The sequence below is a fragment of the Alosa alosa genome, chromosome 13, assembly GCF_017589495.1.
Source record: "Alosa alosa isolate M-15738 ecotype Scorff River chromosome 13, AALO_Geno_1.1, whole genome shotgun sequence".
Taxonomy (NCBI): Eukaryota; Metazoa; Chordata; class Actinopteri; order Clupeiformes; family Clupeidae; genus Alosa; species Alosa alosa.
In genome coordinates, this window is record NC_063201.1 from 30,025,899 (window position 1) to 30,050,386 (window position 24,488).

A 24,488-nucleotide genomic window follows, 5' to 3' on the forward strand; every position below is an offset into this window, starting at 1 on the left:
TACAGCGACCTCCACACCACCCTCTTCCAGAGCTCCTTCAGAAGACTAACGATAGTAAGATATTTTACATGTAATGTATGTTATCATTTCATAGTGACAACTGTTAATTGGCAGAAGGAAGCCAAATATGAAGGGCTGGGCTCTCCTGAACGTAAGCTATTTAGCATGCAGATGGAGAACACACTGACACAGGCACACACACACAAAATACACAGCACAGTCCTATTCAAAATGGAGAATGACAAAATTACAGAAAAAGTTTGAGAACCACAGGTGTGGGGTCACTCGTTTAGCTCTGTTAGTTGGACCTGGGTGATGCTGTTATTTGTGTAACGGGCCCTTTTTCTGTATTTCCTAGTGGCACAAGATGATTGGCAACAAGAGACACCCAGTGATCGGCTAGGCTGTGCAGAGTCCAAAAAGGCTGCCCTCATTCATACGTCATTCTGACTGAATCCGATATGATCTGACACTGATTACCTAAAAGAATCATTCATCTTTGTTTTAACCTTTTTAATCTTTGTGTTTCAAGTGTCCCATCTGTCCCGTCCAGACCTTCCACACAGGATCCCTCAAAGTAAGACATATTTTAGTGTATGATGTGTTTCATGTGTCTATACTTTTTACTCTGTGTTACGGTAGGCTAGAGGCTGAGAGAGGGTAGTCACTAGAGTAGCTGGCTGCCTGTTTCGGACAAGACACATTTCATCCATTGTATTTTTGTTAACACCTATATTTTTTCTGTTTTCCACAGGTCAAAGATTTCCCAGATCAGCTCCTGCAGGATGCACAGGTATTTTGGACAAGTTCTCTCTACTGTTGTCACTACACTACTGTATTATGAGCATTGCTAGTTAATTGTTTTTTTTTTTTTAGTTTTTTGTAAAATGTTTTTTAGATTTTAGTAAAATTGTTGTTCAAAATGAAATGAAACAGTGTTTGAATTAAATGAAACAGTGTTTTTTACTTTTGTACTGTAGCCCATTTGTGGCAATCAATAAAAACTATAAAAATTAATATAATGTATTCTCCTATGTCTATTTCAGCTGATTTTTTCAGCCCTATTTCACCTTGATGTACATAAGTAAAATAAAGTAAAGAAATATGTTTTTGGAAATCCATAAGCAAAAAACAGAACACCCAATAGTGGGTCAAATATACTAACCCAACAGAGAGGTAAATATGAACCAGTAATGGGCTGGTAGGTCATATCCATTTTTCTGGGTTATTTTGACCCATCATGTTAGTAAGAATGACCCATAGTTGGTTTGATAAAAGTAACCCAATTTAGAGTTAAAGTCACCAACCCAATGGATTATGTTATTTTAACCCAACATGAGGTCGGTCCAATAGTGACCCAGGTACCTGGGCTAGGAATAACCCAATTTGGGTTGTTTCCAACCCAGCATTTTTAAGAGTGTATGAACAGTCTAGCGACGCATTTCATCAAGGCCCATTTGGACATGTCAGTTATTTGCACCACTGGTTAGATGTAAAACAGCATTTCGTTTCAGACTACTGTTACTTAATTTGTGCATTAACAATAACGTTTCAGACTACTACGTAATTTCTGTCAACTATGACGATCTCCATGCATGTTCAGTAGCCTATATTTTTCATTTAGTCAAACAGTGACATGTGGTTTAATCAGTGTTGGGCAAGTTACTTCAAAATCGTAATATATTATGTATTACTTATTACTTTCATTTCAAAGTAATTCATTACATTATAATATTACTGTCTCTGAATTGTAAGGCATTACACTATTGTATTACTTTTAAGTTACTTTTACCAAAATATGTAGAAATATGGATTTGGAATTCTAAATGCAGTTTATTATGCTCAATGGAGCTCATTGCACTTCTAATGGAGGGTGATGTGGTACAACATAATGACTGAGCTAGGCTTAAGGCTACAGTAGAATGAAATAGGTGCAGTGATGGCTCATGATGCAATACAAGGAACAATCATAGCCAGAATTTTGTTTAAAGAAGACACAAGGTCAAAGTCTGGTCAATTGTGATAGAAATGCTGTAACTTTAGGCTTAGGCCTACTCATTAAAATCAACAGAGAGCCCACTACCTGTATATTGTACTGTAACCCAAAACTTAAAGACATGTCAAGATAGGCTACACAGTGCAGCTACTGGCCATTTTGGTGCCCTAACTGGTGAAATACAGTATTAACCTAAGTATGTCATCATATGGCCAACTATAAAGATGTAATCTGCCTGTTCCCAGGGATGGGTAGTATTTCTGAAACATGTAATATGTGTTTCAAATGCAAAATAGTATTTTGTCATTTGTATTTTATTGGGTTGAAGGAAATGGCTCTGTATTTTGTATCAAAATACTTTATTGGTGTGTATTTTTGTATTTTTTTTTTTTTTTTTTTTTTTTTTTGGAAAGTTTTTTTTTTTTTATTTGCAAACATCATTGACATTACAGAAAATGCAACACTACGACATGCACATGAATACTACATACGACAAACAGACGTACATTACATAAACACATACTGTAACTTAACAAGACATCACATTGACTTGGCTTCCACAAACATAACACAACATAACATTAATAACAGAAAGGCTAAGGATGATTTGCGTCCAGGATGATTACAGATATGATTATCAGGGATGAAATTGATGACCGGAATGAAAAGAAGGGGGGATGGGGGGGGGGGTGCGGATGGTAGCTCTAAGAGTGTGAATGAGGTGGTGTTGGGATGGGGGGGGGGGTGGGGGGGGAGGGGTAGTGAGTATGTGAGGATGTATGTGTGTGTGTGTGTGTGTGTGTGTGTGTGTGCGCATATGTATAAGGCTGGTTTGCTGTTGGGCCAGGAGGAGAGAAGCTGGAACATAGAGAGGGAGGGTTTCAGGAGAGGAGTTGTAATTATTCTATTAATGATAAGTATAATAATAGGAATAACTGATTGCCTGGTTGATTGCCTGACTGATTGCCAACCTGGGCACCCATTAATGGCCACAGTTCCACCCAGCCCCTGCAGTTATACTGCGACGAGCTGACAGAGGGGAGGACCTGCGTGCCACCCATCGCCTCAGGCCCCCAGCATATGCACACATCCCCCACTACCACGACCAACCACACCTCGCCCCCAGACCTTCACCCAACACGCCACTCTTGACCTAAATATGTACAGTATGTGAATGGCTAGGTTGAGGGGTCTATCTAGAATGTAGCATTAAAGAAGTGGGCATGCATGGTGAATATCTGTCAGGATTTCCCCATGCACACCACACTTACCCTGTGTAAGATGTATGCCTCAACAATGTGTGCATTAAAATAAGTGAGGCATGCAGATAGACACCTGATGAGGCATCTACCTGCACTCCACTCTTACCCTAGCCTGTTTTGTAGTTTTTGTTTATGTATGTCACCTAACATGTAGTGCGATTAAAAGAGAGTAAAGCGTGCTGTGTGCTTCCAGGACAAGGCGCGTGTGCATGAGCCGCATGAGGAGGGTGCACACCGGGGCCCAGGGCCAATAGGTAACCCACAGGACCCAACCAATGCCAAAACCACACAGCGACCACGCCAGGGACCGAAGTCTCCCAAGCCATCCAATGGGGCCCCGGCAGAATAACGATGGGAGAGGCAGAGAGAAAGAGTGAAATTAGTAAAGTTATCAGAGAATGTAAATAAAAGGGGGAGGGAAAGAAGGGGATGCTATTTATATTACTACTAATAATAATAATAATAATAATAATAGTTCCAGCTACCCTCCCCGCCTAGTGTTCGATGATATGTGTATCTGTTGATGAAGTGTGTTATGATCGTGTGGAGATGGAACTCAGGCAAAGAGGGTCAGGACTGTAAGTAGGTGATAAAGGGGTACCAAGGAGAGGTTGTATCCTGAGTATTGATTAAGTTTGTAGTTGATAGGTTTTCTAATGATATATAGTCTGTTAACAAGTTTTTCCAATGAGTGATGTGAGCTTTTTTCCTAGATTTCCAGTTCATGAGGATTGTTTTCTTGGCGATAGTCAGCTTACCAGTAGTGTTTTATTGCCGGAGTTGCTTAAATTGACTGTGGATGTATCACCAAGTATGCATAAGGAAGGGATGCTGGGATGTGACAGCCAAAGATGGAAGAGAGAGATTTTGTGACACTCACCCAGAAGTGGTTGATTGGAGTGCAATGCCAAACCGCATGAATGTATGTATCTGGGTTATTTTGTGTGCAGTGAGTGCAAAGATCCGAGCCAAACCCCATTTTTGCCAATTTATGTGCAGTGTAGTGGAATCTGTGAAGAACCTTGTATTGTATTAGTTGTAGATTACTATTCTTTGTCATGAGGTAGATGTTTTTGCACATTTTGGTCCAGAAGTCGGCACCGGGAGTAATTGATAAGTCTGATTCCCATTTGTGATATGGCAGGCCAATTGTTTTTTTCTGAACAAGATATAATTTTGTAAATTTGGGAGAGTATTTTTTTGGGAGAGGGAATATTAAGCAGCTCTGAGATTGGTGGGGGAATGTCAAGGTTAGCTGTCTGGATGTTAATTTTTCCTAGGATAGATGATTTAATTTGCAGGTATTGTAAGAAGTGTTTACTCGATGCCGTGCTTCTGGACCAAACAGGAAAATGAGGCCAGATTATTGTCTTGAAGAATGTGTTGAAGGTGAGTGATGCCCTTTCCCATCCATGTGTGAAAGTTAAGTGTTTTTTTATTGACGGTGAAATCTGGGTTATTCCAAATCGGGGTGCGAATTGATGGTGCTATAGGTGAATCAGTGATGTGGTAGAATCTCCACCAGGCTGTCAGAGTAGCTGAAATTGTTGGGGCTTTGAAGGATGGATGTTTTTTGACCGACTGACTGCAGAAAGGGAGATCTGAGATTTTAATTTCTTTACAGATTATTTGTTCTAGGTCTAACCAGGTGTTGTCTGAGGGGGTGGGGTGTAGCCATTTGTGGATGAAGTGGAGCTGGTTGGCCAGGGCATAGTGCTGGAAGTGTGGGGCCTCTAGTCCTCCCATTGCTTTTGGTTTTTGGAGAGTGGCGAGTTTGATCCTTGGGGTCTTATCTTTCCAGTAGAATTTAGTGATTAATGAATCGAGAGACTTAAACCAGAAGGTGGTGGGCTGGGTTGGAATCATAGAGAATGTATTTTTGTATTTTAAAAATACTGCAAAATACTAAATGTGAAAAACACAAAAAAAGTAGATACTACACACAGGTGTAATGAATAATTGGTAATTAGGCAACAATGGTTTATGTTTATCGCAATCAGCTAATGTGAGAACAGCTGTGTTCAACAACACTTACAGCTTTTCAGTGATGGCTATTGCTGAAGCATCAGCCCTGGTCTGAAGCACTGGTGTGAAGTGGTACGCTGGTCTGAAGCACTGGTGTGAAGTGGTACACAAGTAAAGATGAGCAAGTTGACCTGTGCAAGTTCACATAAGGACACTGACAAAGGCAACCATGTCCCATTGTCTCCATGCCAATCACCGATACCAAAATTCCCCCCCAACCTGGAATCAGGGGGGGAATTTTGGTATCGGTGGGCTTGTGTGTGTGTGTGTGTGTGTGGGGGGGGGGACTTGTTCTCAAACTGATAACAAATTGTCAATGGTTATTTATGCAAGCTTGTGTAGCCTAAACCAGACATACCTAGGCCTAGCCAAATGTATCCTGGCTGTAGATAAAGCAGGGTATGAATTTCCCAATATTTTGCCAGATTTATAGTGGTTTACTGCGGTTTAATATTAATTGAAATACCATTGAAATCGCATTGATCTTTAGTTTGGTTGTAATTTCAACATTGTTTCAATATTTATTTTAATTGAAATACAATTGAAATTCCGCTGGTCTATAGTAAATAAATCAACATTGTTTCAATATTAACTGAGGGTGCAAACTGATGTTAAATCAACATCGAAATCCGACATTGATTCAATGATTTATGGTTGACAATGTAATGTTGATTCTACATAGTTTCAATGCCCGTCTGCTATGCATGCCAAACAAGCATACACAAAAGTTTCAAGAGTGGGTGATGGAGTAAAATATGGAGACAAATTGTAGTGTGATTTATTTTCGCGGAACGGATGTACAGGACTGAGCGGCGGTCATATTTTGTACTGCTATGTGGTACATCTAGTTTTAATTATGTTTCCCATTGTAATCGTGCAATTTGTAATGCTTTGCATGGACGTGCGCTGGTGTGCGTTCATGAATGATAGAAGGATGGTGCGTGCACCTGCCAATATGACTGTTGATATGCACTCTTAAAATAGCATATGAACAACTCGCCATTGACTTTTAGCCAGGTTGACCAGGTTTAGGTGGTGTATGATAGTGATTTTTAGACAACGCGCCAGCCCCCTCTCTAGGTTGTTAATTGCTACACCCCTGGGCGCAATGTTTAAAAAATAAACATGCAAAATACGAATTAAACTTTGCACGGGTGGAAAACGAGCTTTACGCCATGCGCTGGTGTCCAAAATACAGCCCTTGACCCCTTAGCTCAGATCTGCATGGAGGTTTCTTCATTTTTGTTTCCCATATGCCACATGCATACAATAAAGACTTAGAATCAGAAATCTTCATGGGACCTCTTTGCGGAATTGGGTTTTAGGTCCAAATGTCTTGGTTGAATATAATGCACAAGCTAAATCTAGGGAGTTCTACGGCATCTGCATCAAGTTCTCAATGAGACGTGGTCTGGGAACCAAACGTTCATTTTTTTCGTATTAGAAAAAAATGCCCAGATCCGTTTATTGGGTGCCACGGATGTCTATCAAATGCGTCTGTGCATAGCTCATCATCGTCTTGCTTTCCCCCCTGTTCTGTGATTGGTTCCCTATCTCAGGCGAAAAGAGCCTTAGCAGCGTGAATCAAATCGCGCGCAAGGCAGCATGGGAACACCCAGGCTAAAAGGACATAGTAATAGACATGTAATGGACTTACCATTAAAACACACAAAGCGTCTCTGAGTGCTGCAGCTGTCATCAAACCATTGACCATCAGGCTCAAAAACAGCACACCTGTCCTCCATTGAAGTTGTTGGTTGCCTACTCCTCCAGTTGCGGAAGTTTAAGTCATCACCGGTATAAAAATCCTTGTCTGCAAAGGACCACTGCCATCTCTGCACTTCCCCCTTCTCTAATCCTATCCAGGCAGCTCCTATAAAATTTTGTGGGATATTTGCCGTCATTCTGTCTACATCGCTCTCACTACAAACAGTGGCCAGGTCAGTGTATGTGCCTCTGCAGTGACTCTGTGCTTCGGTCCAGTTCATTCTACTGCTCACAAAGTGATACTGGTATTGGGTGCAGCCAACATAAAGGACGCCTGTAAAATGAACATGAGAGAACTGCTCAGGTTTTTACACATTGTGCCAGGGCCAAGTCTCTTTTGAATCAGTTAATTTAAAAACAGAAACAAACAGACAGAAATGCCCATTCTAAACACAGTCCAGACTACTTCTAAATAAGTAAATCACTAATGACAATAAAGATTTCTTGTTTAATTATTAGGATATATCTAAGGCATCCAAATATATTATGGGCCTTTCCATTAATAGCAAACACAAAAGCAGTGGTCATTAATAATATATTAGTCAATGTCAAAATCATACAGACCTGTGATGAATAGTATAAGCATCATTGTTGAAGGTGTGTGGGCATGTAAGAATAATACTGCTTTGTGAACCCTATGAGAGCATTCCTCTTGTTTGTCATTTGGAGGGGGAAATGGCTGTGGGTGAAAACACATCATGAAAAACTGTCAGCTGAAAAAAATAATTGTTTTGAATGAACAATTGAATCAAGTCAGAGGGAAATTGTTCTGTCTTTTCCTTGTCTCACAGAAATAGATCTTATTGGAGATCACTGAATTCTGACTTTTTTCACCTAACTCCTAGGGAAAATGAAAAGCAAAAATAATTTGTAAAAATATTTCAAGATTTTAGGGCTGCATTGGACTGGAATGAGACAAGAGGAAGGCTATTTCTTGGGAGTAGAGTTGAAATTAAGAAATACAAGAAAATGGTCAAAACGTGGCCTGAGCTACATTAGGCTATCTACGAAATGTAGGCCAGACAAAAAGGAGATATAGGCCTATTATTTATAATTTCCCTTCCCCCTGGAATCATGTAGACTATGCTATAGCCTGCATGTTGTGATCTTAAAGTGTAACATCAGATACACACTTATACTATTTTTGTCTTCGCTTTAAACACATAGAGCAATAATAGACTTCCAGTGACATGGCTTCTGTATGTAATAATCTCGCCTCTGTAAATGGTGAACGACAGACTTAACAACTAACAGAACTCCGCTGAATGCCACAATTTGTAGATGCTGATATATCACCAGTCCTATAGGACTCTCTCTCCATAAGGCAATCAATTTCTACACAAGCAATGGGTTATATTACTCCAGTCTTACAAAGGCTCTATATATATTGAAATACACTTACAGTAAAAGTCTCCATTTCTTAAGAAAAGGCCATTCGTTTCTGAACTTGGAAAACAAGCGTCAACTAGGTCTAATGAAAATGCTGTTTGCTTTCAAAAAAAAACTGTCAGTCAATAGAAAGGAATGAAGATGAACAGGTCCGCACACATAGGCTTTTCACCCTGGTGGACCATATAGACCCTAAGCCTCGTTTCACAGGACTGTAGCCTATAGCAAAATTAATAATTGTATCAGATATATTCTACAATCTATGATTTTAACATAGCCTACATGACCTTGGCTATAGGTGATAGATCATAGAACATTAGTAGGCCTGTTACACCTGAAAGATCATAATTTAAAAAAATAAATAAATTGGGTGCACCTTACAGGATTAGGTCTTGCTCTCTCTATAAAACAGAATGACCATTGTTCAAGCAACTATAATAGTAGTATATGCATGCAGCCCCTTCAAATCACTTGATGCAGTTTACCACAGTTCACTACATTTTATAACTGGGGATGGATTTAAAACTCAGCATTGTAAACTTTACCAAAATGTATGATGGTCTTCCCTCAGTGGGGCAGCCGTGGCCTACTGGTTAGCGCTTCGGACTTGTAACCGGAGGGTTGCCGGTTTGAACCCCGACCGGTAGGCCACGGCTGAAGTGCCCTTGAGCAAGGCACCTAACCCCTCACTGCTCCCCGAGTGCCGCTGTTGTTGCAGTCAGCTCACTGCGCCGGGATTAGTGAGTGCTTCACCTCACTGTTCACTGTGTGCTGAGTGTGTTTCACTAATTCACGGATTGGGATAAATGCAGAGACCAAATTTCCCTCACGGGATCAAAAGAGTACTTATACTTATATGATAGGAGGGAAAGACACTGCCTCCTTTTTGTTTATATAAGGCATTACTGGGAAAGTTACTTTTTTTCCCTAATTTCTCTTCTGAAAATTGAATCAATCTGTCACAATACACGTCCACATGGATTTATATCTCTTGAAACTCCTCAAATTAAATCTGAATTTGGTAAATTACATTTTTTGCATCTAATAAATGGAACAAATTGCAAGAATGATTAAAATTGGTTTGTGACCAATTCAAGGGTATGATTGATGATATGACTGTTGTACAATGTTCTTGTTTTGACTATATTATTATTATTATTTAGATGTTATTTTATAGCCTATATGTTTATATATGTTTTATTTCTGTTAGCCTAATAGCAGGTTTGATTTGCATTGAGAGATGATCTTATGGGAAGTATTAATTCCAAAAGCCAAGGGAACTTTATCAGGATCCTGGATCCATGAAATAACTGCCTACCTCTATAGGAATTTAACATAGGGATGTATATTCTATGAACCCCTGTATTTTAAGGAGGAACGTTTATTTATTCACGAAACATTATTTATTCAGAAAATTGGTGTCCTTAAAGGTTGGATTTTTCCTCATTTTTTAAATTATGACATTAAGATCAATGTTCAAAAATCCTCTTTTTAGTCAACTTTAACATGTGTAGCCTATGTAAACTTCTGGTTTTAACTATGCCTATATGGCCACACACACACACACACACACAGACCCCTCTTCTTTTCCCACTTTTTTTTATTTTATTTATATTTTATTTGGGTTTTGTATCTTTTTATTGTTCTTGTTTTGTTATTTTGATTATTGTTGTTGTATGTTTTGTAAACTCAGGGCATTGCTGTAGGCTATAAGAGTTTTGATGCTCAGTCAATTTCTCCCTGAATAAAAAGCGGTTGATGATGAAGCGTGTCAGATTCTTTGATGTCAAAAAACAATCAGCATTTCAGTGCTAGGCTATAGCAGCTACAGTCTATGGTGTTAGGGCTGCATACATTTTTACTATAAATAATAATTTTGACTTTTTTCCCTAGTCATGAATAAACTAATTATAGTCCAAAAATATACCAATGACACTGTCCAAACAGTTTTAAGTGATAAAGGCAAAAAATGCAGAAGAATGAGCAAACCAGGCAACTCTATCGTTAACGTTAACATAAAGCAGATGGGTAACTTAACGTTAACGTGAAGGACTCTGTCCATGCCACTTGTTATGTTACTTCTTACGGTAGCATGTCCCTGGTTTATTTTTTATATAGTCGACTTTACTTTGGAGTACAGTGTCCCAAGTGGGCTAACAAGGTAAGTCTTTAGCTAATGAATTAATTTATTTATTTTCACTCCCAAAGAGCTCTGGCCGCTAGGAGGCTAGCAAGAAGGTTAGTGGTTGGATGCATAATGTTAAATTTCCTTTAAACATTCCGATTTTATAACGTTTCTTCGTATATTTTAGTCTCGTAAGTGTTAGAGTATGCGTTGTAGTGCAAGTATATACGTTTGGCAAATAGCAAAACACAGATGTAATGTAAACCTTCCCTGCTAACGTCAGCTAACTAGCGAAAGCTAATGTGAACATGGCTAGCAAGCTAAACCAATGTTTGTTTTCGTTATCTTTGCTAACATTAACGTTGACTCCAACACAACGTTTGATAAGATTAGTCTGTATCATATGATTGATTTGTTGTTAACTTAACATTAGTGTTAAGTCATACATGTCTGTGAGTGTACACTGAATTGACATTGAGTATTTCGTTTCAAGTTTCTTGACAATGCTAAAGTTAGCTGTGAAAGTTAAGAATATTGAATTAACGTTATAGCTAGCTAGCTGTAATCAAACTAGCTATTCCAACTAGCCAGAGTTAAATGCAATTAGTTTGCTTATACTGAGTAAATGATTAAATGTTTGAAACAAGATATCGTCACACAGCTATGTGCATGTGCTACTTGTGCTTTTGGCCTTGAATGTAGTTTGAACAGTTGGAGAAATTAGCGGCGCAACCAGCGTTTATCTGACATCTTTGATGTCTCCTAGTTTAGCCAGCTAAATTTATCTGTCTAGACCTAACGTTAGCCACTGTCCCTCTTTTTAAAAAGCTAACTTGGCTAACGATAGCCCATTCGCCCTGTGTAACTACTGGCTATTTGTATAGATATTAATATTCTCCAGTAACCGTTTAGGGGAAAATGTTGCAGCTTTGAATTAAAATTATTTTGGTCATAATCCCTCCTGCAACGATTTTAACTATCCAACCATCTATTTGAGTCTTACATAACGTTAAGTTGCTAATTGGCATTTCGTGGCAGTTAGTTAACTTAAGCCGTCAAATCCTAATTTGGCTATCTAGCAAACAATTTCGTACCATTTCATTCTTTTGTTTCTTGCTTACCCTGTGTTTTATTACTCATTGTTTCACAGCCTAATACTATTGTTAACATATGCATTCATGGGTCCAAACCAACACCCGAACGACTGCACAACCACTTTCTTTTTCTTTTTTTTAATGGACGCAGGCAATCTATTTTCTGGAATATTACATCACTAACGTTAGCCGATATGAGGCGGTTAGCATAGGTAGCAAGCTAACTTTTTTGACACGTAAGGCCACACTCTTTAATTAGCCTGGTCCCAAGATAGTAACGTAGTTGGCCTATATAGTGATAGCTTCAGCATAGGTCGAGTGGGTAACTTGCAGTTAAGGTCTGATTAACTAATCATCTGCTTTCTCTCCGTTTTTCTATTGCTGCAGATCTGTGAGGCCCAAATATCTCCTTAATGTCCTCTCCCCCTCTCACTGGCCAGTTTGGCTGCATCTATGAGCTCCCACCCGCATACCACTGCGGCAGACAGCAGCCCTGTCAGCTCCCTGGATTCTCCCCTCTCTGTTACAAGTTCATCACTTGGCTCACCTGGTGGCCCAGCAACACCTTCAGCAAGCTGTGGACCCTTAAGTAACCCTGAGGTGGCGTCCCGCTATTCCAATTTCGATATTGATTGGTGTTGTGAATGAGATGTAGCAAACTTTCAAGACCTTGCATAGCTATAACAATATTCCACCCTGTTCTTTCCTATGTCATACTCATGGTTCTTTCATGTCCTAATCACGTCTGTATGCTGCCTACCCAACAATGTCTTTTTGCAGATAAACTCTTCAGTGTCCATCTCAGGGCTGCATGCAGTAAGCAGCTCTGATGATGTTAAGCCTCCATTTGGCCTAAAGTCTCTGTCAGGCCACAGCCCTGGGCCTATGCTATCCCAGAAACGGATGTGTGTCATCTGTGGGGACCGATCTTCAGGTTTGAGACATCTCTGCACTTTGATAAATCAGATTGTTTAGAATCTCTATTAAGTATAAGTATATATACTCTTTTGATCCCGTGAGGGAAATTTGGTCTCTGCATTTATCCCAATCCGTGAATTAGTGAAACACACTCGGCACACAGTGAACACACAGTGAGGTGAAGCACACACTAATCCCGGCGCAGTGAGCTGCCTGCTACAACAGCGGCGCTCGGGGAGCAGTGAGGGGTTAGGTGCCTTGCTCAACTGGTCGGGGTTTGAACCGGCAACCCTCCGGTTGCAAGTCCAAAGCGCTAACCAGTAGGCCACGGCTGCCCCAAGATGGATTACGAATGTGCTTTCTAAGTGTAGTTCTGTGGTAGATCAAGTAGGTGAACAGTTGACTCCGTCAGCATTGGCGTTGAATGATTTTAAAGTAAATGGTTTGTTGAACCATTTTCTACTCATTAAAGGAAGATTTCTGATTTATTCATATAATTTAAGAGTGTAATACCCAATAACCATAAATCATAACCTCAGTTGTCATATTTTGTATAGATTTGGTGGCATCTGTACTGTGTAAGTTTAATTTATGATATGGCAATTAGGGAAAATTGCATATTAGTGCTCAAAACGAGTAAATAAAATATTAGGTCTGTTATGTTCCTGTCCCATCATATGCACAGGCTCCCTCTTTCTTATTCTCTCTCTCTGTCTCTGTAAAAGGCAAACACTATGGGGTGCACAGCTGTGAGGGATGTAAGGGCTTTTTCAAGCGCACTGTTCGAAAGGACCTGAGCTACACCTGCCGGGACAACAAGGATTGTGTGGTGGACAAGCGTCAGCGCAACCGCTGCCAGTACTGCCGCTACCAGAAGTGCCTGGCCACGGGCATGAAGAGAGAAGGTATGTTGCCCTCTGGCCATGAACAGATTTGTACATTTTTGTGATCTGTTAATTAGGGATTTTTTTTTTAATTGAAAAAGATGAGAGGATTTTATAATTTGTTATTAAATATGGTTTGGTCAAACTACATTGGGAAATGCATATTGCACATTAATAAACTGCTACAGAAGTGCATGAAGGAAAGCCAAAGATTGTAAGATTTGATAATCATAACATGCATCCGTTTTAAAGCATATAAAAGCTATGCAGGCTTATACAAGAAGCAGCATGTGGCCGTGTGATTTTTATTTGAACTTGAAATCTAGTATGTGGTTAGCCTGGCGGGCCATCCTATATCATTGAAATGTATAGTCTGGAATCGAGCCATTCACCTCGCTTAATCCAAGGGGCGGGCAGAGAATTGTCTTTCAAACTGTCTAGGCATGCAATAGGCCAGCGCTACGACCATATCCGTATCCGGTCGGCTATGGACCGGATACGGCAAATACATCCTTCTTCGAAAGGAATGACTTAAGTGCATTGTGTTGCTCAACTTTCAAAGAAAAGCACAAGTCCAACTCCTCCAAAGTTGACGGCAATGCCGATTCAAACAACCGCTCTTCGTTCGCCATAGCCACCTTCCTTGTTCACCGTCGCAGGACTGTCGTTATCCTGTTAAGCCCGCCTTAAGACTCTCTAACAAAATAGAGCGCTGTGATTGGATAACATCCACGGTGTTAGCCAATAGAAATTCCTATGGTTTGCTACTAGACGTACAGGCTGAGCAAATTAATGTGCCGCCGCTAGGCTGCGTCTAGATTTCTAGGCTAGTATGTGGTCACATCTCCGTACAAAACACATGTAATTCCACATGTAATGGGCTCAAGTACAAGAACAACACTGGGTGATCTCACAATAGTTGCTTCTTGCTGAAACATTTCCTTGGCAAAGATGTTGCTGTTTCCATTGGACAAGACGCCGTCATCTTGTCTGAAAGTGTTTCCTCCATTATGTAAAATGTGCTGTGTGTGACTAAACTTCATGGATCTCATGGTTTAGTGAAATTCAGTGACTGAAGTTCTTGTTCTTTTGTTGTATAGTATCTGAACCATGGGAGTTCCCACCACATACCTGCCTCAGCAAATGGTTCTTCTCTGATGAGGGTGTGGTGGCAGGGTGTGGGCAATTAGTTTTCTATGCTGACGGCTATGCAACATGCTCTTTTGTTTCGGCAAGCATTACTTCCTAATTCTCTGCATGTTTGGCCCAATACCAGTCAATAACACCATTAAGATGTCTCATCCTCTAAGCGTTGCACTTCCAGTGTAGTTTTGGACTTCTTGTGCAAGGACCATACCATTCAACCAAACCATTGAAATGGCAGCAACAGACATGTGCCTGATTTTAGTTCTTTAGACAATGCAGATGTGCTAAAATCACTGATGTCTCACAACTTGCAAAGCATGCAGCTATATGTTTCCTGTGCCTACATAACCCAGTTAACTATTACTTGGTATTAGTCCCAGTGTGTTTGGCACAAAACAGTCCCTGACCATATTAACTATGTTAACCATGTTGTGTAATTGTGAAGTCTTACTGTATTGTCTTGCACTCTAAATTGTGAGCAATATTGAGGACTGTTAGCTGGATACTGTCCACACTCATGTTTATTCACCATGACAAACGCTAGACATGAACAAAGCTAGCTATTGTTACCATGGTGAATTCATGCCTCCAGACAGATGTTAGTTGGACACAAGAGACGGTACAATCCTTCTGCTTGTCAGCCAGCCTGTTCTGCATTCTGTTCTGCTTGCAAGCAATCCTCCATGATTTAATGTTTTGTCCTGCGAGTGCGAAGTTCATTGAACCACTTTTCGATTTGTCAGAATTTAATTAGGGTTCATCCAACATGTCCTCATATAGCCTGAAATCTCAGGTGACTATTAATCGTTTTCAGAGAAGAGAAGAGAAGTAGCCTTTATTTATTTCCCTAACACCCTCGCTGGCTGTTCTCCCACCCCAGCTGTCCAGGAGGAGAGGCAGCGCAGTAGGGAGCGGGAGGGGGAGCTGGAGTACAGCCGCGCCGTCAACGAGGAGATGCCGGTAGAACAGATTTTAGAGGCTGAGATGGCAGCCGAACGCAAGACGGCTCACACCGACGGCTCAGGTACCGGCTCGGTGGGTATGGCTTGGACCCGGCCCTCATGCATCACTTCCTGTCGTCCCTGGCAGGAGGATGCGGCCTTTTTGTGGTGACGCTCATTTTTTTTATCCTCCTCTATTAATCACTGAACTGCTATTTTCTTTGCCACTTTGTGCCCTTGCCTTTGTTTGTCCTGTGCCTCGGCCTCTAACTCTTATTCTGCTGTCTTCCCATCCTGCTGTCTCTTCTTTCTGTCTCTGTCTCACTGTCCTCTTCTGTCCAGGCCAGCGATCCGGTCACCAACATCTGCCACGCTGCAGACAAGCAGCTCTACGCTCTTGTGGAGTGGGCCAAGAGGATCCCCCACTTCTCCGAGCTCCCTCTGGATGACCAGGTCATCCTGCTGCGTGCAGGTGATTAGTCATAAAGGCAACTGTGCTGTTTTAGAACAATGGAGTTTATTCTTACAACTGGGCATGAATAGGCGTTATGCCTTTTCACTCAAGTTTCCTTCTTGCCATTCTACTGACATTTGAGAATGCCACTGGAACATGTTGCTTCATCATGTCTGTCCCATTGTCTTTTGTTCTTTTTTTCTTTCCTCGTCTCATTCTTTTTCTCCTTTTGACCCTGTCATCATCCCCCCCTCCCCCTCTTTCTCACCACCCTTCCACCTCCACCAGGATGGAATGAGCTTCTGATAGCTTCCTTCTCTCATCGCTCTGTTGGGGTGAAGGATGGTATTCTCTTGGCTACTGATCTGCATGTATCCAGAGAAACAGCTCACACTGCGGGGGTGGAGACCATCTTTGACAGGTACACGTTCACACAAGCACACGCACCCCTGAAGGGCCATTGTAAACTCTTCTTGCCACACTCAAATGAATACAGTATGGAAAGAAAAATGGGGCTTAACCATTTTATTTTAGGAATACTATGGTGTTGTTATAACCAAGCATTAAAGTTGGAGTAGAGGTGTGTGCGTGTGATTGTGCATATGTGTGTGTGTGTGCGTGTGTAACTGTGTGATAAATGTAGGAGTTGAGTAATTGTTATTAAAGCATTGCACTCTGACTCTTCCATGGCTTGTTTCTGAATAATCAGGGAGAGTGCCCACAGTGCAGAAGTGGGAGCCATACTTGACCGGTAAAGACTTTTCTCCCTCCCTTCCCTCATTTCCTATTCATTTGACAGCAATTGCATTTCTTAGTTAAGATTTTGGATTGTTATTTTAAATCCTTACAATGTTCTTAAATTGACACTCCATTGAGTAATCGCCTTAAACAATAACTTCTTTGTTTCAACACATTTGAAGAGTTTCCGTGTCGTTTTACCATTACAGTACACGTCATTTATTCTTGTTTTTTTTTTTAGCATGCTGGTGGTGATGGATAGAAGTTGATTTGGTTTGTTCTGTGCTGCAGTGTGCTGACAGAGTTAGTCAGTAAGATGCGAGATATGCAAATGGACAAAACTGAGCTTGGCTGTCTCCGGGCAATCGTCCTCTTTAACCCAGGTACGTAGACGCGCACACACACACACACACACACGCACACACACAGATGCTTGCCTACTAGGCACAAGGGCATGAAGTGCATGGCAAGATCAGACTCATAAATGTTAGGATTGTTTTGATTGCGTCTGAAAGCCTCATTCCTGCTCTCCAGGTGCCCGTAACATAGAGCATCTACAGCCTGTGTGCGCTGCTGGCTGTGTGCATTGTCAGTGAGCGAGTTGTTCCCCTCTGATGTTTTGCAGATGCTAAAGGCCTGACCAGCACGAGTGAGGTTGAGCTCCTCAGGGAGAGGGTGTATGCATCACTAGAGGCCTACTGCAAGCAGAAGTACCCTGAGCAACAGGGCAGGTACGCTGTAGTCTCACTGGAACACATGACTGGTTATCTCATCTTGTCTGTCTTATATGAAGTTTTAGTATTATTTATGGTTTTAAATATCGTTGCTTCTAGCCTTCCCACGAGTGGTTCAGTTTGTCAGTCACTTACGCAGACGCGCATACACATTGAATGAGCACTCATAGCCTACTACTACCACCTAATGTGCTATATTTTATGAACTATTTATTGATCAGGGAAACATTTAGTTTCTTTTTCTTTCGGTCTGCGGTTCCATAACACCATTCAGTTGTGCCCCAAATTAACAGACAGAAGCACTGGGCATAATCTAGCCTGAATTCGTGGCTCAGTGCACCAGCAATCTACTCGTCGAGGAGGCTCATAATTTGAATATCATAGATCATAGACAGAGAAAGCCTATGCAGTTGCTTCGTATAGCACGTTTGCTTGTTTTTTTCCGCAGACCGGCTAAGTCCAGCCCACAGCCCGGCACCGGTTCGCGGACCGGGTGTTGGAGACCCCTGGTCTATTAGACAGTCAGTGACTCCAGGGTGTGGTGTTTTGGTGACAGTGACTCCAGGGTGTGGTGTTTTGGTGACCATGAGCTTTGTTTTTGTTGCCAGCTGCATTTCTCAAGGTATTAAATATGGGATCCCATTAATATTGGGGTGGTGGTGGTCTAGTGGTTAGGAGCAGGGTTCATGGTTGGGAACTAAATTATTACAATATAGTAGAATATATAAGAGAATTGGAACCAGGACCGATGACACTGGTGAATTTATTTATTTTAAAATATTCTGAAATTATTTAAAATACTTAGAATTTGGTGGCGCCTACCAGTTTCTAAACACAAAACACAATAGCTCCTTGAATATCTATAACGTAAAGACGTTTGTTACCTATTTTGAAACTTGAGCAGTTATTTTAATTAGTAGCTCTAGATTGATTTTTAAGTATTATTAAGGTCTTAGTCTTTTGATACATATATCTGTGGATCCATGCTTGTAAATTAATGTTTACTTTTTGAGTATTTAGTTAACTGCTGGAATAAAGATTAAGGACAACTTTATATTTTATCTAAACAATGTTCTTTCACCATTTGGAATTGACAAACAGAATCTGAATCTGAATCGATACAATTTGAGCAATACCCAACCCTAGTCGCCATCTATCAAGGAATCGGTCCCAGGGGCTACGACCATTGTGCCGGTGAAGAGCAATACGGTGCAGTTTTGTTTAGTTTGGTTTCTTTTTTGCTGCTGAGCTCCCCCTGCAGTTGCAGAGTATTTGTACTTTACATAACTGTGGTAAACACCACTTCTGGCTTGCACCCTTCCCCCTGGACATGGTACATGTGGATTTGTTTACAAACCGGCAAAGATAATCTGTGCAGAGCCATGTCGACTGTAGGGTTGGGCACCGAAACACGGTTCTAATATGGCACCGGTGCCGATGCAAATGGTAGTAACTGCATCGAATAACAACGTGGATTTTGGTGCTTAAATAGCGTTTTTTTTATTATTATTTTTTTATAGGCATCACTGCATGTCATGCGCCATCTCTTAACGTCTTGCTCTGATAGCAACACATCCAGATACAGTTACCCAACATAAACACTGGATGTATAAACCAGAGGGGTGCACCACATAGGCGAGTGGACAGTGTTTGACAGCTTCCGTGAGCCTGAAACCATCTCCGTACGATATCACTAATTAAACTCAGCTGACTGGTGTTAGCTCATAGCCATAATTGCTGTTAAAATGCTAGGCTAGCGTTGGGAATCTAAACACTGACACACCGACATGTAGCCTAACATGTTCAACTATTGCGTGTTGTGGGCTAAGACATGAAACTTCTTGAAGCATTTGGGAACACACTGAATTAACTGGAAAGTAGAGTCCCTGTTAGATTAGCTTGCTTGCAAATGCCATTGCCATGACCTGGTAGTTCTATGGCAAGCGGTTTTAACATACCTTACGGAAAACCGCCTACACTGGGTAAACTTGAAAGCAGAGCTTACCATTGTGTGTGCATGCATGGCAAGCTGTTTTAACATTTAAATGTATTATTCGTAGGAGCAATGAGATATTGATAGTAAATTGAATATAACAATTCAATTTCATGTTCAAATTTGTCATCAATTAAAAAAAAAAAAGCAATTCATGCTTTAGACCATTTTAATTTAAAACATTTTAAAAACAAAGTACTGGTTCAGGCACCGTTTCGGCACGGCACTGTTTTAAAAGTATCGATTTAGCACCAGGTATCGGATAAAACCCAAATGATACCCAACCCTAGTCGACTGACAAGGTAATATTACACAATTTCATACAAATAGTCGGCGATTGCACAATTGCGTTAAGTAGTTTGTCATTCTACGGCTCATAGGAGAGCGAAATGACAAAGCTGGTTTTCCATAGATGGGTAGCCTACAGCTGGGAAGGCGTGCCATTCTCTGTATTACAAATTAGTTTACCATCAAAAAATTACATAAAGGTAAATGACCATAAAGGTAAAGGTTGCCTTTAACCCCAAGTCACTCCAAGGGTTATTCAGAATAAGAGTGTCTACTAAAAAACAAGGGCAAAAATAATAATGTTTTATTATTAAAGGTGCAGTCAGCGATTGTACATGACGCTGTGTTTTTTTTTTGTTTATGTTATTTAATTTTATTAGCTAATGTTTTTGGCTAAAACAACGTACATGATATTTTAGGAACAAACAAAACACACCAAAGAGGTAGCTCACCCCTCCCTTCAGTATTCCTAGAGTTTTTGTTTGGGGGGTAGGCTGCCCCCAATTTGTTTGTTTCCAGTTTTCGGAGCCTGGGCTGCCTACAGAGACCGGGTTTTTTACATAGTGTATTCACAGGATGGGCAGCTAGCGTATCGTGAGGAAATGTTCAAAAGGTGCTATGGGCTTGAAATCGCGTACAATCGCTGACTGCACTGGCTAATCTCACTGCCCAGTATTCCTGTTCCAGAAATGCAGTATGGGTGTGTAGGTCAGAGGGATCTTCCAGTTGCCTTATCACCCACCATCAGCCTCAGATGTGTCCGTGCAGGCCAGCGCCCTCCTTGACCCTCGTCTCCTCTGGCCCCCAGGTTTGCCAAGCTGCTGCTGCGACTGCCTGCCCTGCGCTCAATCGGCCTGAAGTGTCTGGAGCACCTGTTCTTCTTTAAGCTCATCGGGGACACCCCTATTGAAACTTTCCTCATGGAGATGCTGGAGGCCCCTCATCGGCTCCCGTAAGAGGGAGGCTGGACGGCCGGGGCTGCTCTGGGCCTGGACCTGTCCAAGCCTCTGGAATTCACTGTGACTATTTTCCCGGGGGAATTCATCGATTTTGTAAGACTCTTGGCTGGGGTTTGCTTCCCTCCCTCCCTCTTCTCTTTCTTGCCATCCCTTGCTCTCATTTTTTCCTCCTCTCTTCTATTTCTTTTCTTTTGCCTCCCTAAGCACACCCCAGTTCAGAGCCCCGGATCTTGATCCCAGGAAGTGCTGGTGCTATAGTTTAATTGTGAGTTGTTGAGTTGAAATGCATTTTTAAGCTGGGGGAATCTGAAGGGTTCCCTCCTACCCACTAATATAAGCTCAAATTTGGGTTTACATTTTTATAGAACCATGTTGAAGATGATGCTTTAATCTTCTGTGAGTAAGCTCCTCTGTGTTCAGAGAGAGCAACACACTCATGCATGTGTCTCAGCAGAGGCTGGTGCTCCACTCCTGTTGAGCCACACACACACACACAATCAAAGAGCTACATGCACAGCCGCACACATGCTCATAGGAAAAGGAAACACACACACACACACTACCCCATGCCTAACTGGCCTCTTTTTGCCAATGAAACTTGGCCAACCTTTGTGCAACAAATTGAAAAATAATAATGCCTAACTAATGTCATACACGAACCACAAAGCAAAATAGTTAACCAATGTTGGAAAAATTGATCATCTGAAAAGTTTTGATCGTGTGCAATTTAAATAGGAACATTTGAAAAATGTCGAGCACATGAGAGAAACCCCTAAGGGGACTTATGGTGCTGGTCCTTACTGAGCACTTGCAATGCAGACCGGGACTGCAGTGGCAAACAGCTCTGTGTGATCTTGTGTGAGTCTGTGTCTTGCCTTTGTGTGATTTTAAAAATGAAAAGAAAAAAAGAGATCCCAGCCTAAAGGCAAGGGACAGAAATAAGGGTATCCGCAGCGGCCAAAGTGAGACGCGAGTTTTCACGTGTGGAGAGCGAAGGGCGCCTGGTGGCAGCTGGAGAGAACAGATGCGTGTGTAAACGCTTTGACTTAAGTGTTGCAGGTGTGATTGTACCTAACGACGCTTCTGCCTTTGCCTGCCACACAGCATTTAACCTGTTATATTTTATAATGTGCACTCTCTCATCAGATGACATATCACCTAACGCTGTAAGATCGAAGAGAGACAATGATTCCTAAACTATAATGCACTTATACATTTTCATCAAGTGACCAAAAATGGTCAGATTTTTTTTTTTGTCTTTTTTTTTATGTACTTTGGTGCTTTATAATAGACACTTAATGTTACATAGGCCTGCCCTGGGAAAACAAAAATGAACTAAAACTTGACTTCAAAACAACTAAGACGACACATTTTGATGAAACTGAAGAATAGCAATATGTGTTGTTCTCTCACCATGCTCTCTCCTTTGTCTTTGTAAAAGGGCGTGCAATGTTGCATCTTTGTATGTTTGAATGGGATGTAGGCCTACTCCTGATGTGTAAAATTAACACAGGTAATTTTCTAAAAGTACTGTACAAATATTATTGTTCAGGGACAATAAAAATAATGATAAAAGACAGAAAAAGTATAGCCAACACAAAGAGATTAGGAGTCACTATTCTCAAAAACATTTACATTTGCTTTTAGTTAGTGTAGTCATGTAAGAGAAATGAGACGTAGGCTGCCTTGCTATGGTTCTCACCTTCAGGTGCCCTCACGTGTTGGATCGAGTTGAAAATTTGAGCGTCATACTAGGAAATTGCACATGAACACCAGTCAGTGTTGGATAATCGGCTCAGAAGGTCAGGATTTTTAAAAACCTGTTGAGTGAATTATTCTTCTGGTTCCTTCTAGAATTCTACACAAAAAATCTATAGTTTCAGTGTTCTCAATACAGTCTATGGAAGAAATCTCTGAGGGTAATTGAACTCCTCAACAGGTTAAAGAATGCGGCAAAAGTCGTTGAGTTGTGATGCACTATGACCCTGAATGATTGCTAATTGTCGAAAGTGTTGCAACAGCAGGAAAAACATCAAAAGTCCTTCTAAGAATGTCTTGTCTGTAAATGTATACACAACACCAAAAAGGCCACTGTGGGATTGTTATGTTATACTGACCTTTTTTCCTTGCAGTAGTTTTAACTATTTCCTCAAATGCTTTACATTCTTTCACAACAATGGATGTTGCAATCTGTCACAGTACTTTTGCATCCCCCTGCAGTACTGAGATGTAGACCGCATGTGTGGGATTGCAGGGAAATGCAAAAATTAGAGTGAGGGAATGTAAAAGTATTTCAGGATGAAGAAAAAAAATCTCATGGTGGGCTTCCACGTGTACTGTAAATGTAGAGCAACCTATTGTGCGTAAATCTTTACTGCCTAGAAAGCCGAAACTATGTACACAATTGAGAAATACAAAAACAGTGGACATTCACATTATCATTTGTCCTCCATGTTCAACTCCTCCGTGAAACAGAGCTTAAATACAGTGCAATTACTGGGTCGACATGGAAACCACCAACTTGAACATGACAGCACGTGAGCGCATCTTTTGCTTCCCCTCCCCTCTTGATTCCTGCCTCAGACCCAATCTTCCTTTGACTCTTCCTGTTTTTTTTTTTTTTTTACCATGCTGGATCTTTACATCATGTTTTGAAAAGATATTTTAGCCTGTCCTTGTGTTGGCTTCAGTTAGACTTACTCACTTTGCTGTTGCATCCTGCTCTGTCTTTTGCTTTCAGCTCATGGGATGACGATTACAACTACATAACAATTATATTACATTGCAAATATAAGTTTCTGTTTTTGGCAAACAAGTATTAAACATACCGGATTTTGTCTGAACTGGATTTTGTCTGGTCCTGTCCAATAAAACAGAACAAAAGCATTTCTTGCTTTAGGCATTCATACATTGTCACAGCATGCATCATTTGTAAAGTAACCACAGGGTTCCCACGGGTCATAGAATTTCTGGAATATCATGGAAATTTGTAGTCTATTCCAAACATGGAAAGTCATGGCATTTTATCATTTGTGGTGCAAAATCATGGAATATCAGCAAATTTTGTTGTAGCAGTTTAAAATGTACTTGCCAAAATACATTAAAGGAGAATTCCGGTGTGATAATTCCGTGGAAATGCATGGATTCCAGTTTCTTCCAGTAGCAGCAACTGGAATCCATGCATTTCCACAGAATTATTTTTGGAATCTGATCCCTTATCATACCTGTTCATTCTTACTCATCGCTTGACTTATCGTGACTAAATTCAAGATGGCTGCAAACGCTAAACTTCGTGACGATACTGTCTGGATAAATCGGCTTGTAAGTAAACTACCAGTGCTTTTTCAAAGTTCTCAATGTCTCGATTTAAATGTCAGGGCCCTCGGAAGTCTACCAATGAAGTGTGGAGATACATTGAGCCTCGTAAATGGTGTAAAACAGTGATTTATTTGCATGGCTAGCCCGATGCCGAAGCACCACCATTGAAAAAGCTGTTGGTAGCATCGGCTAACTAGCGCCAGATTTTGGAGTGCAGGGGACAAGCCGAGATGGGCCATGAGACATACGTTCACACTCGGTATCATGTTTCAACACACTTTAGGTCAATATCACACCGGAATTCTCCTTTAATGCAAATATATGTCCACACAGAATTGGTGTATATTTGGTAGTTTTACTGCTTGCTTGAGTGGTTGTGATTAGCCCAACTTTGCTTATTCAATGCTCATATATTCATATTATTCATCTCCCACTTTAAAAAAAAAAAATCTTGAAT

At 40.9% G+C, this 24,488-nt stretch overlaps 1 protein-coding gene across 3 annotated transcripts; it reads left to right on the forward strand.

Annotated features, from left to right (window-relative positions):
- The first annotated feature begins 10,316 nt into the window (after window positions 1–10,316).
- Window positions 10,317–23,599, forward strand: rxrbb (retinoid x receptor, beta b). Of its 3 annotated transcripts, none has more exons than XM_048261479.1 (11): window positions 10,317–10,600; window positions 12,046–12,258; window positions 12,439–12,592; window positions 13,302–13,481; window positions 15,487–15,641; window positions 15,890–16,019; window positions 16,290–16,422; window positions 16,711–16,752; window positions 17,031–17,122; window positions 17,365–17,470; window positions 17,922–18,321. In XM_048261479.1, the coding sequence occupies exons 2-11, from the start codon at window positions 12,112–12,114 to the stop codon at window positions 17,989–17,991; spliced, it is 1,209 nt and encodes a 402-aa protein (XP_048117436.1). In that variant the 5' UTR covers window positions 10,317–10,600; window positions 12,046–12,111; the 3' UTR covers window positions 17,992–18,321. The 3 variants fall into 3 exon arrangements, with proteins under 3 accessions (XP_048117436.1, XP_048117434.1, XP_048117435.1); XM_048261477.1 differs by lacking the exon at window positions 17,922–18,321 and adding an exon at window positions 20,563–23,599 and having other exon boundaries at window positions 10,319–10,600; XM_048261478.1 differs by lacking the exons at window positions 10,317–10,600; window positions 17,922–18,321 and adding exons at window positions 10,633–10,677; window positions 20,563–23,599.
- Window positions 23,600–24,488: the final 889 nt, after the last annotated feature.

What these genes read in the sequence shown, in the direction of transcription:
- rxrbb (XM_048261477.1), top strand. Translation starts at nt 12,112, where the DNA reads ATGAGCTCCCACCCGCATACCACTGCGGCAGACAGCAGCCCTGTCAGC. An exon ending in GTGGAGACCATCTTTGACAG is followed by an intron (nt 16,423 to 16,710) that starts GTACACGTTCAC and finishes CTGAATAATCAG; the next exon opens with GGAGAGTGCCCACAGTGCAG. An exon ending in AATCGTCCTCTTTAACCCAG is followed by an intron (nt 17,123 to 17,364) that starts GTACGTAGACGC and finishes GATGTTTTGCAG; the next exon opens with ATGCTAAAGGCCTGACCAGC.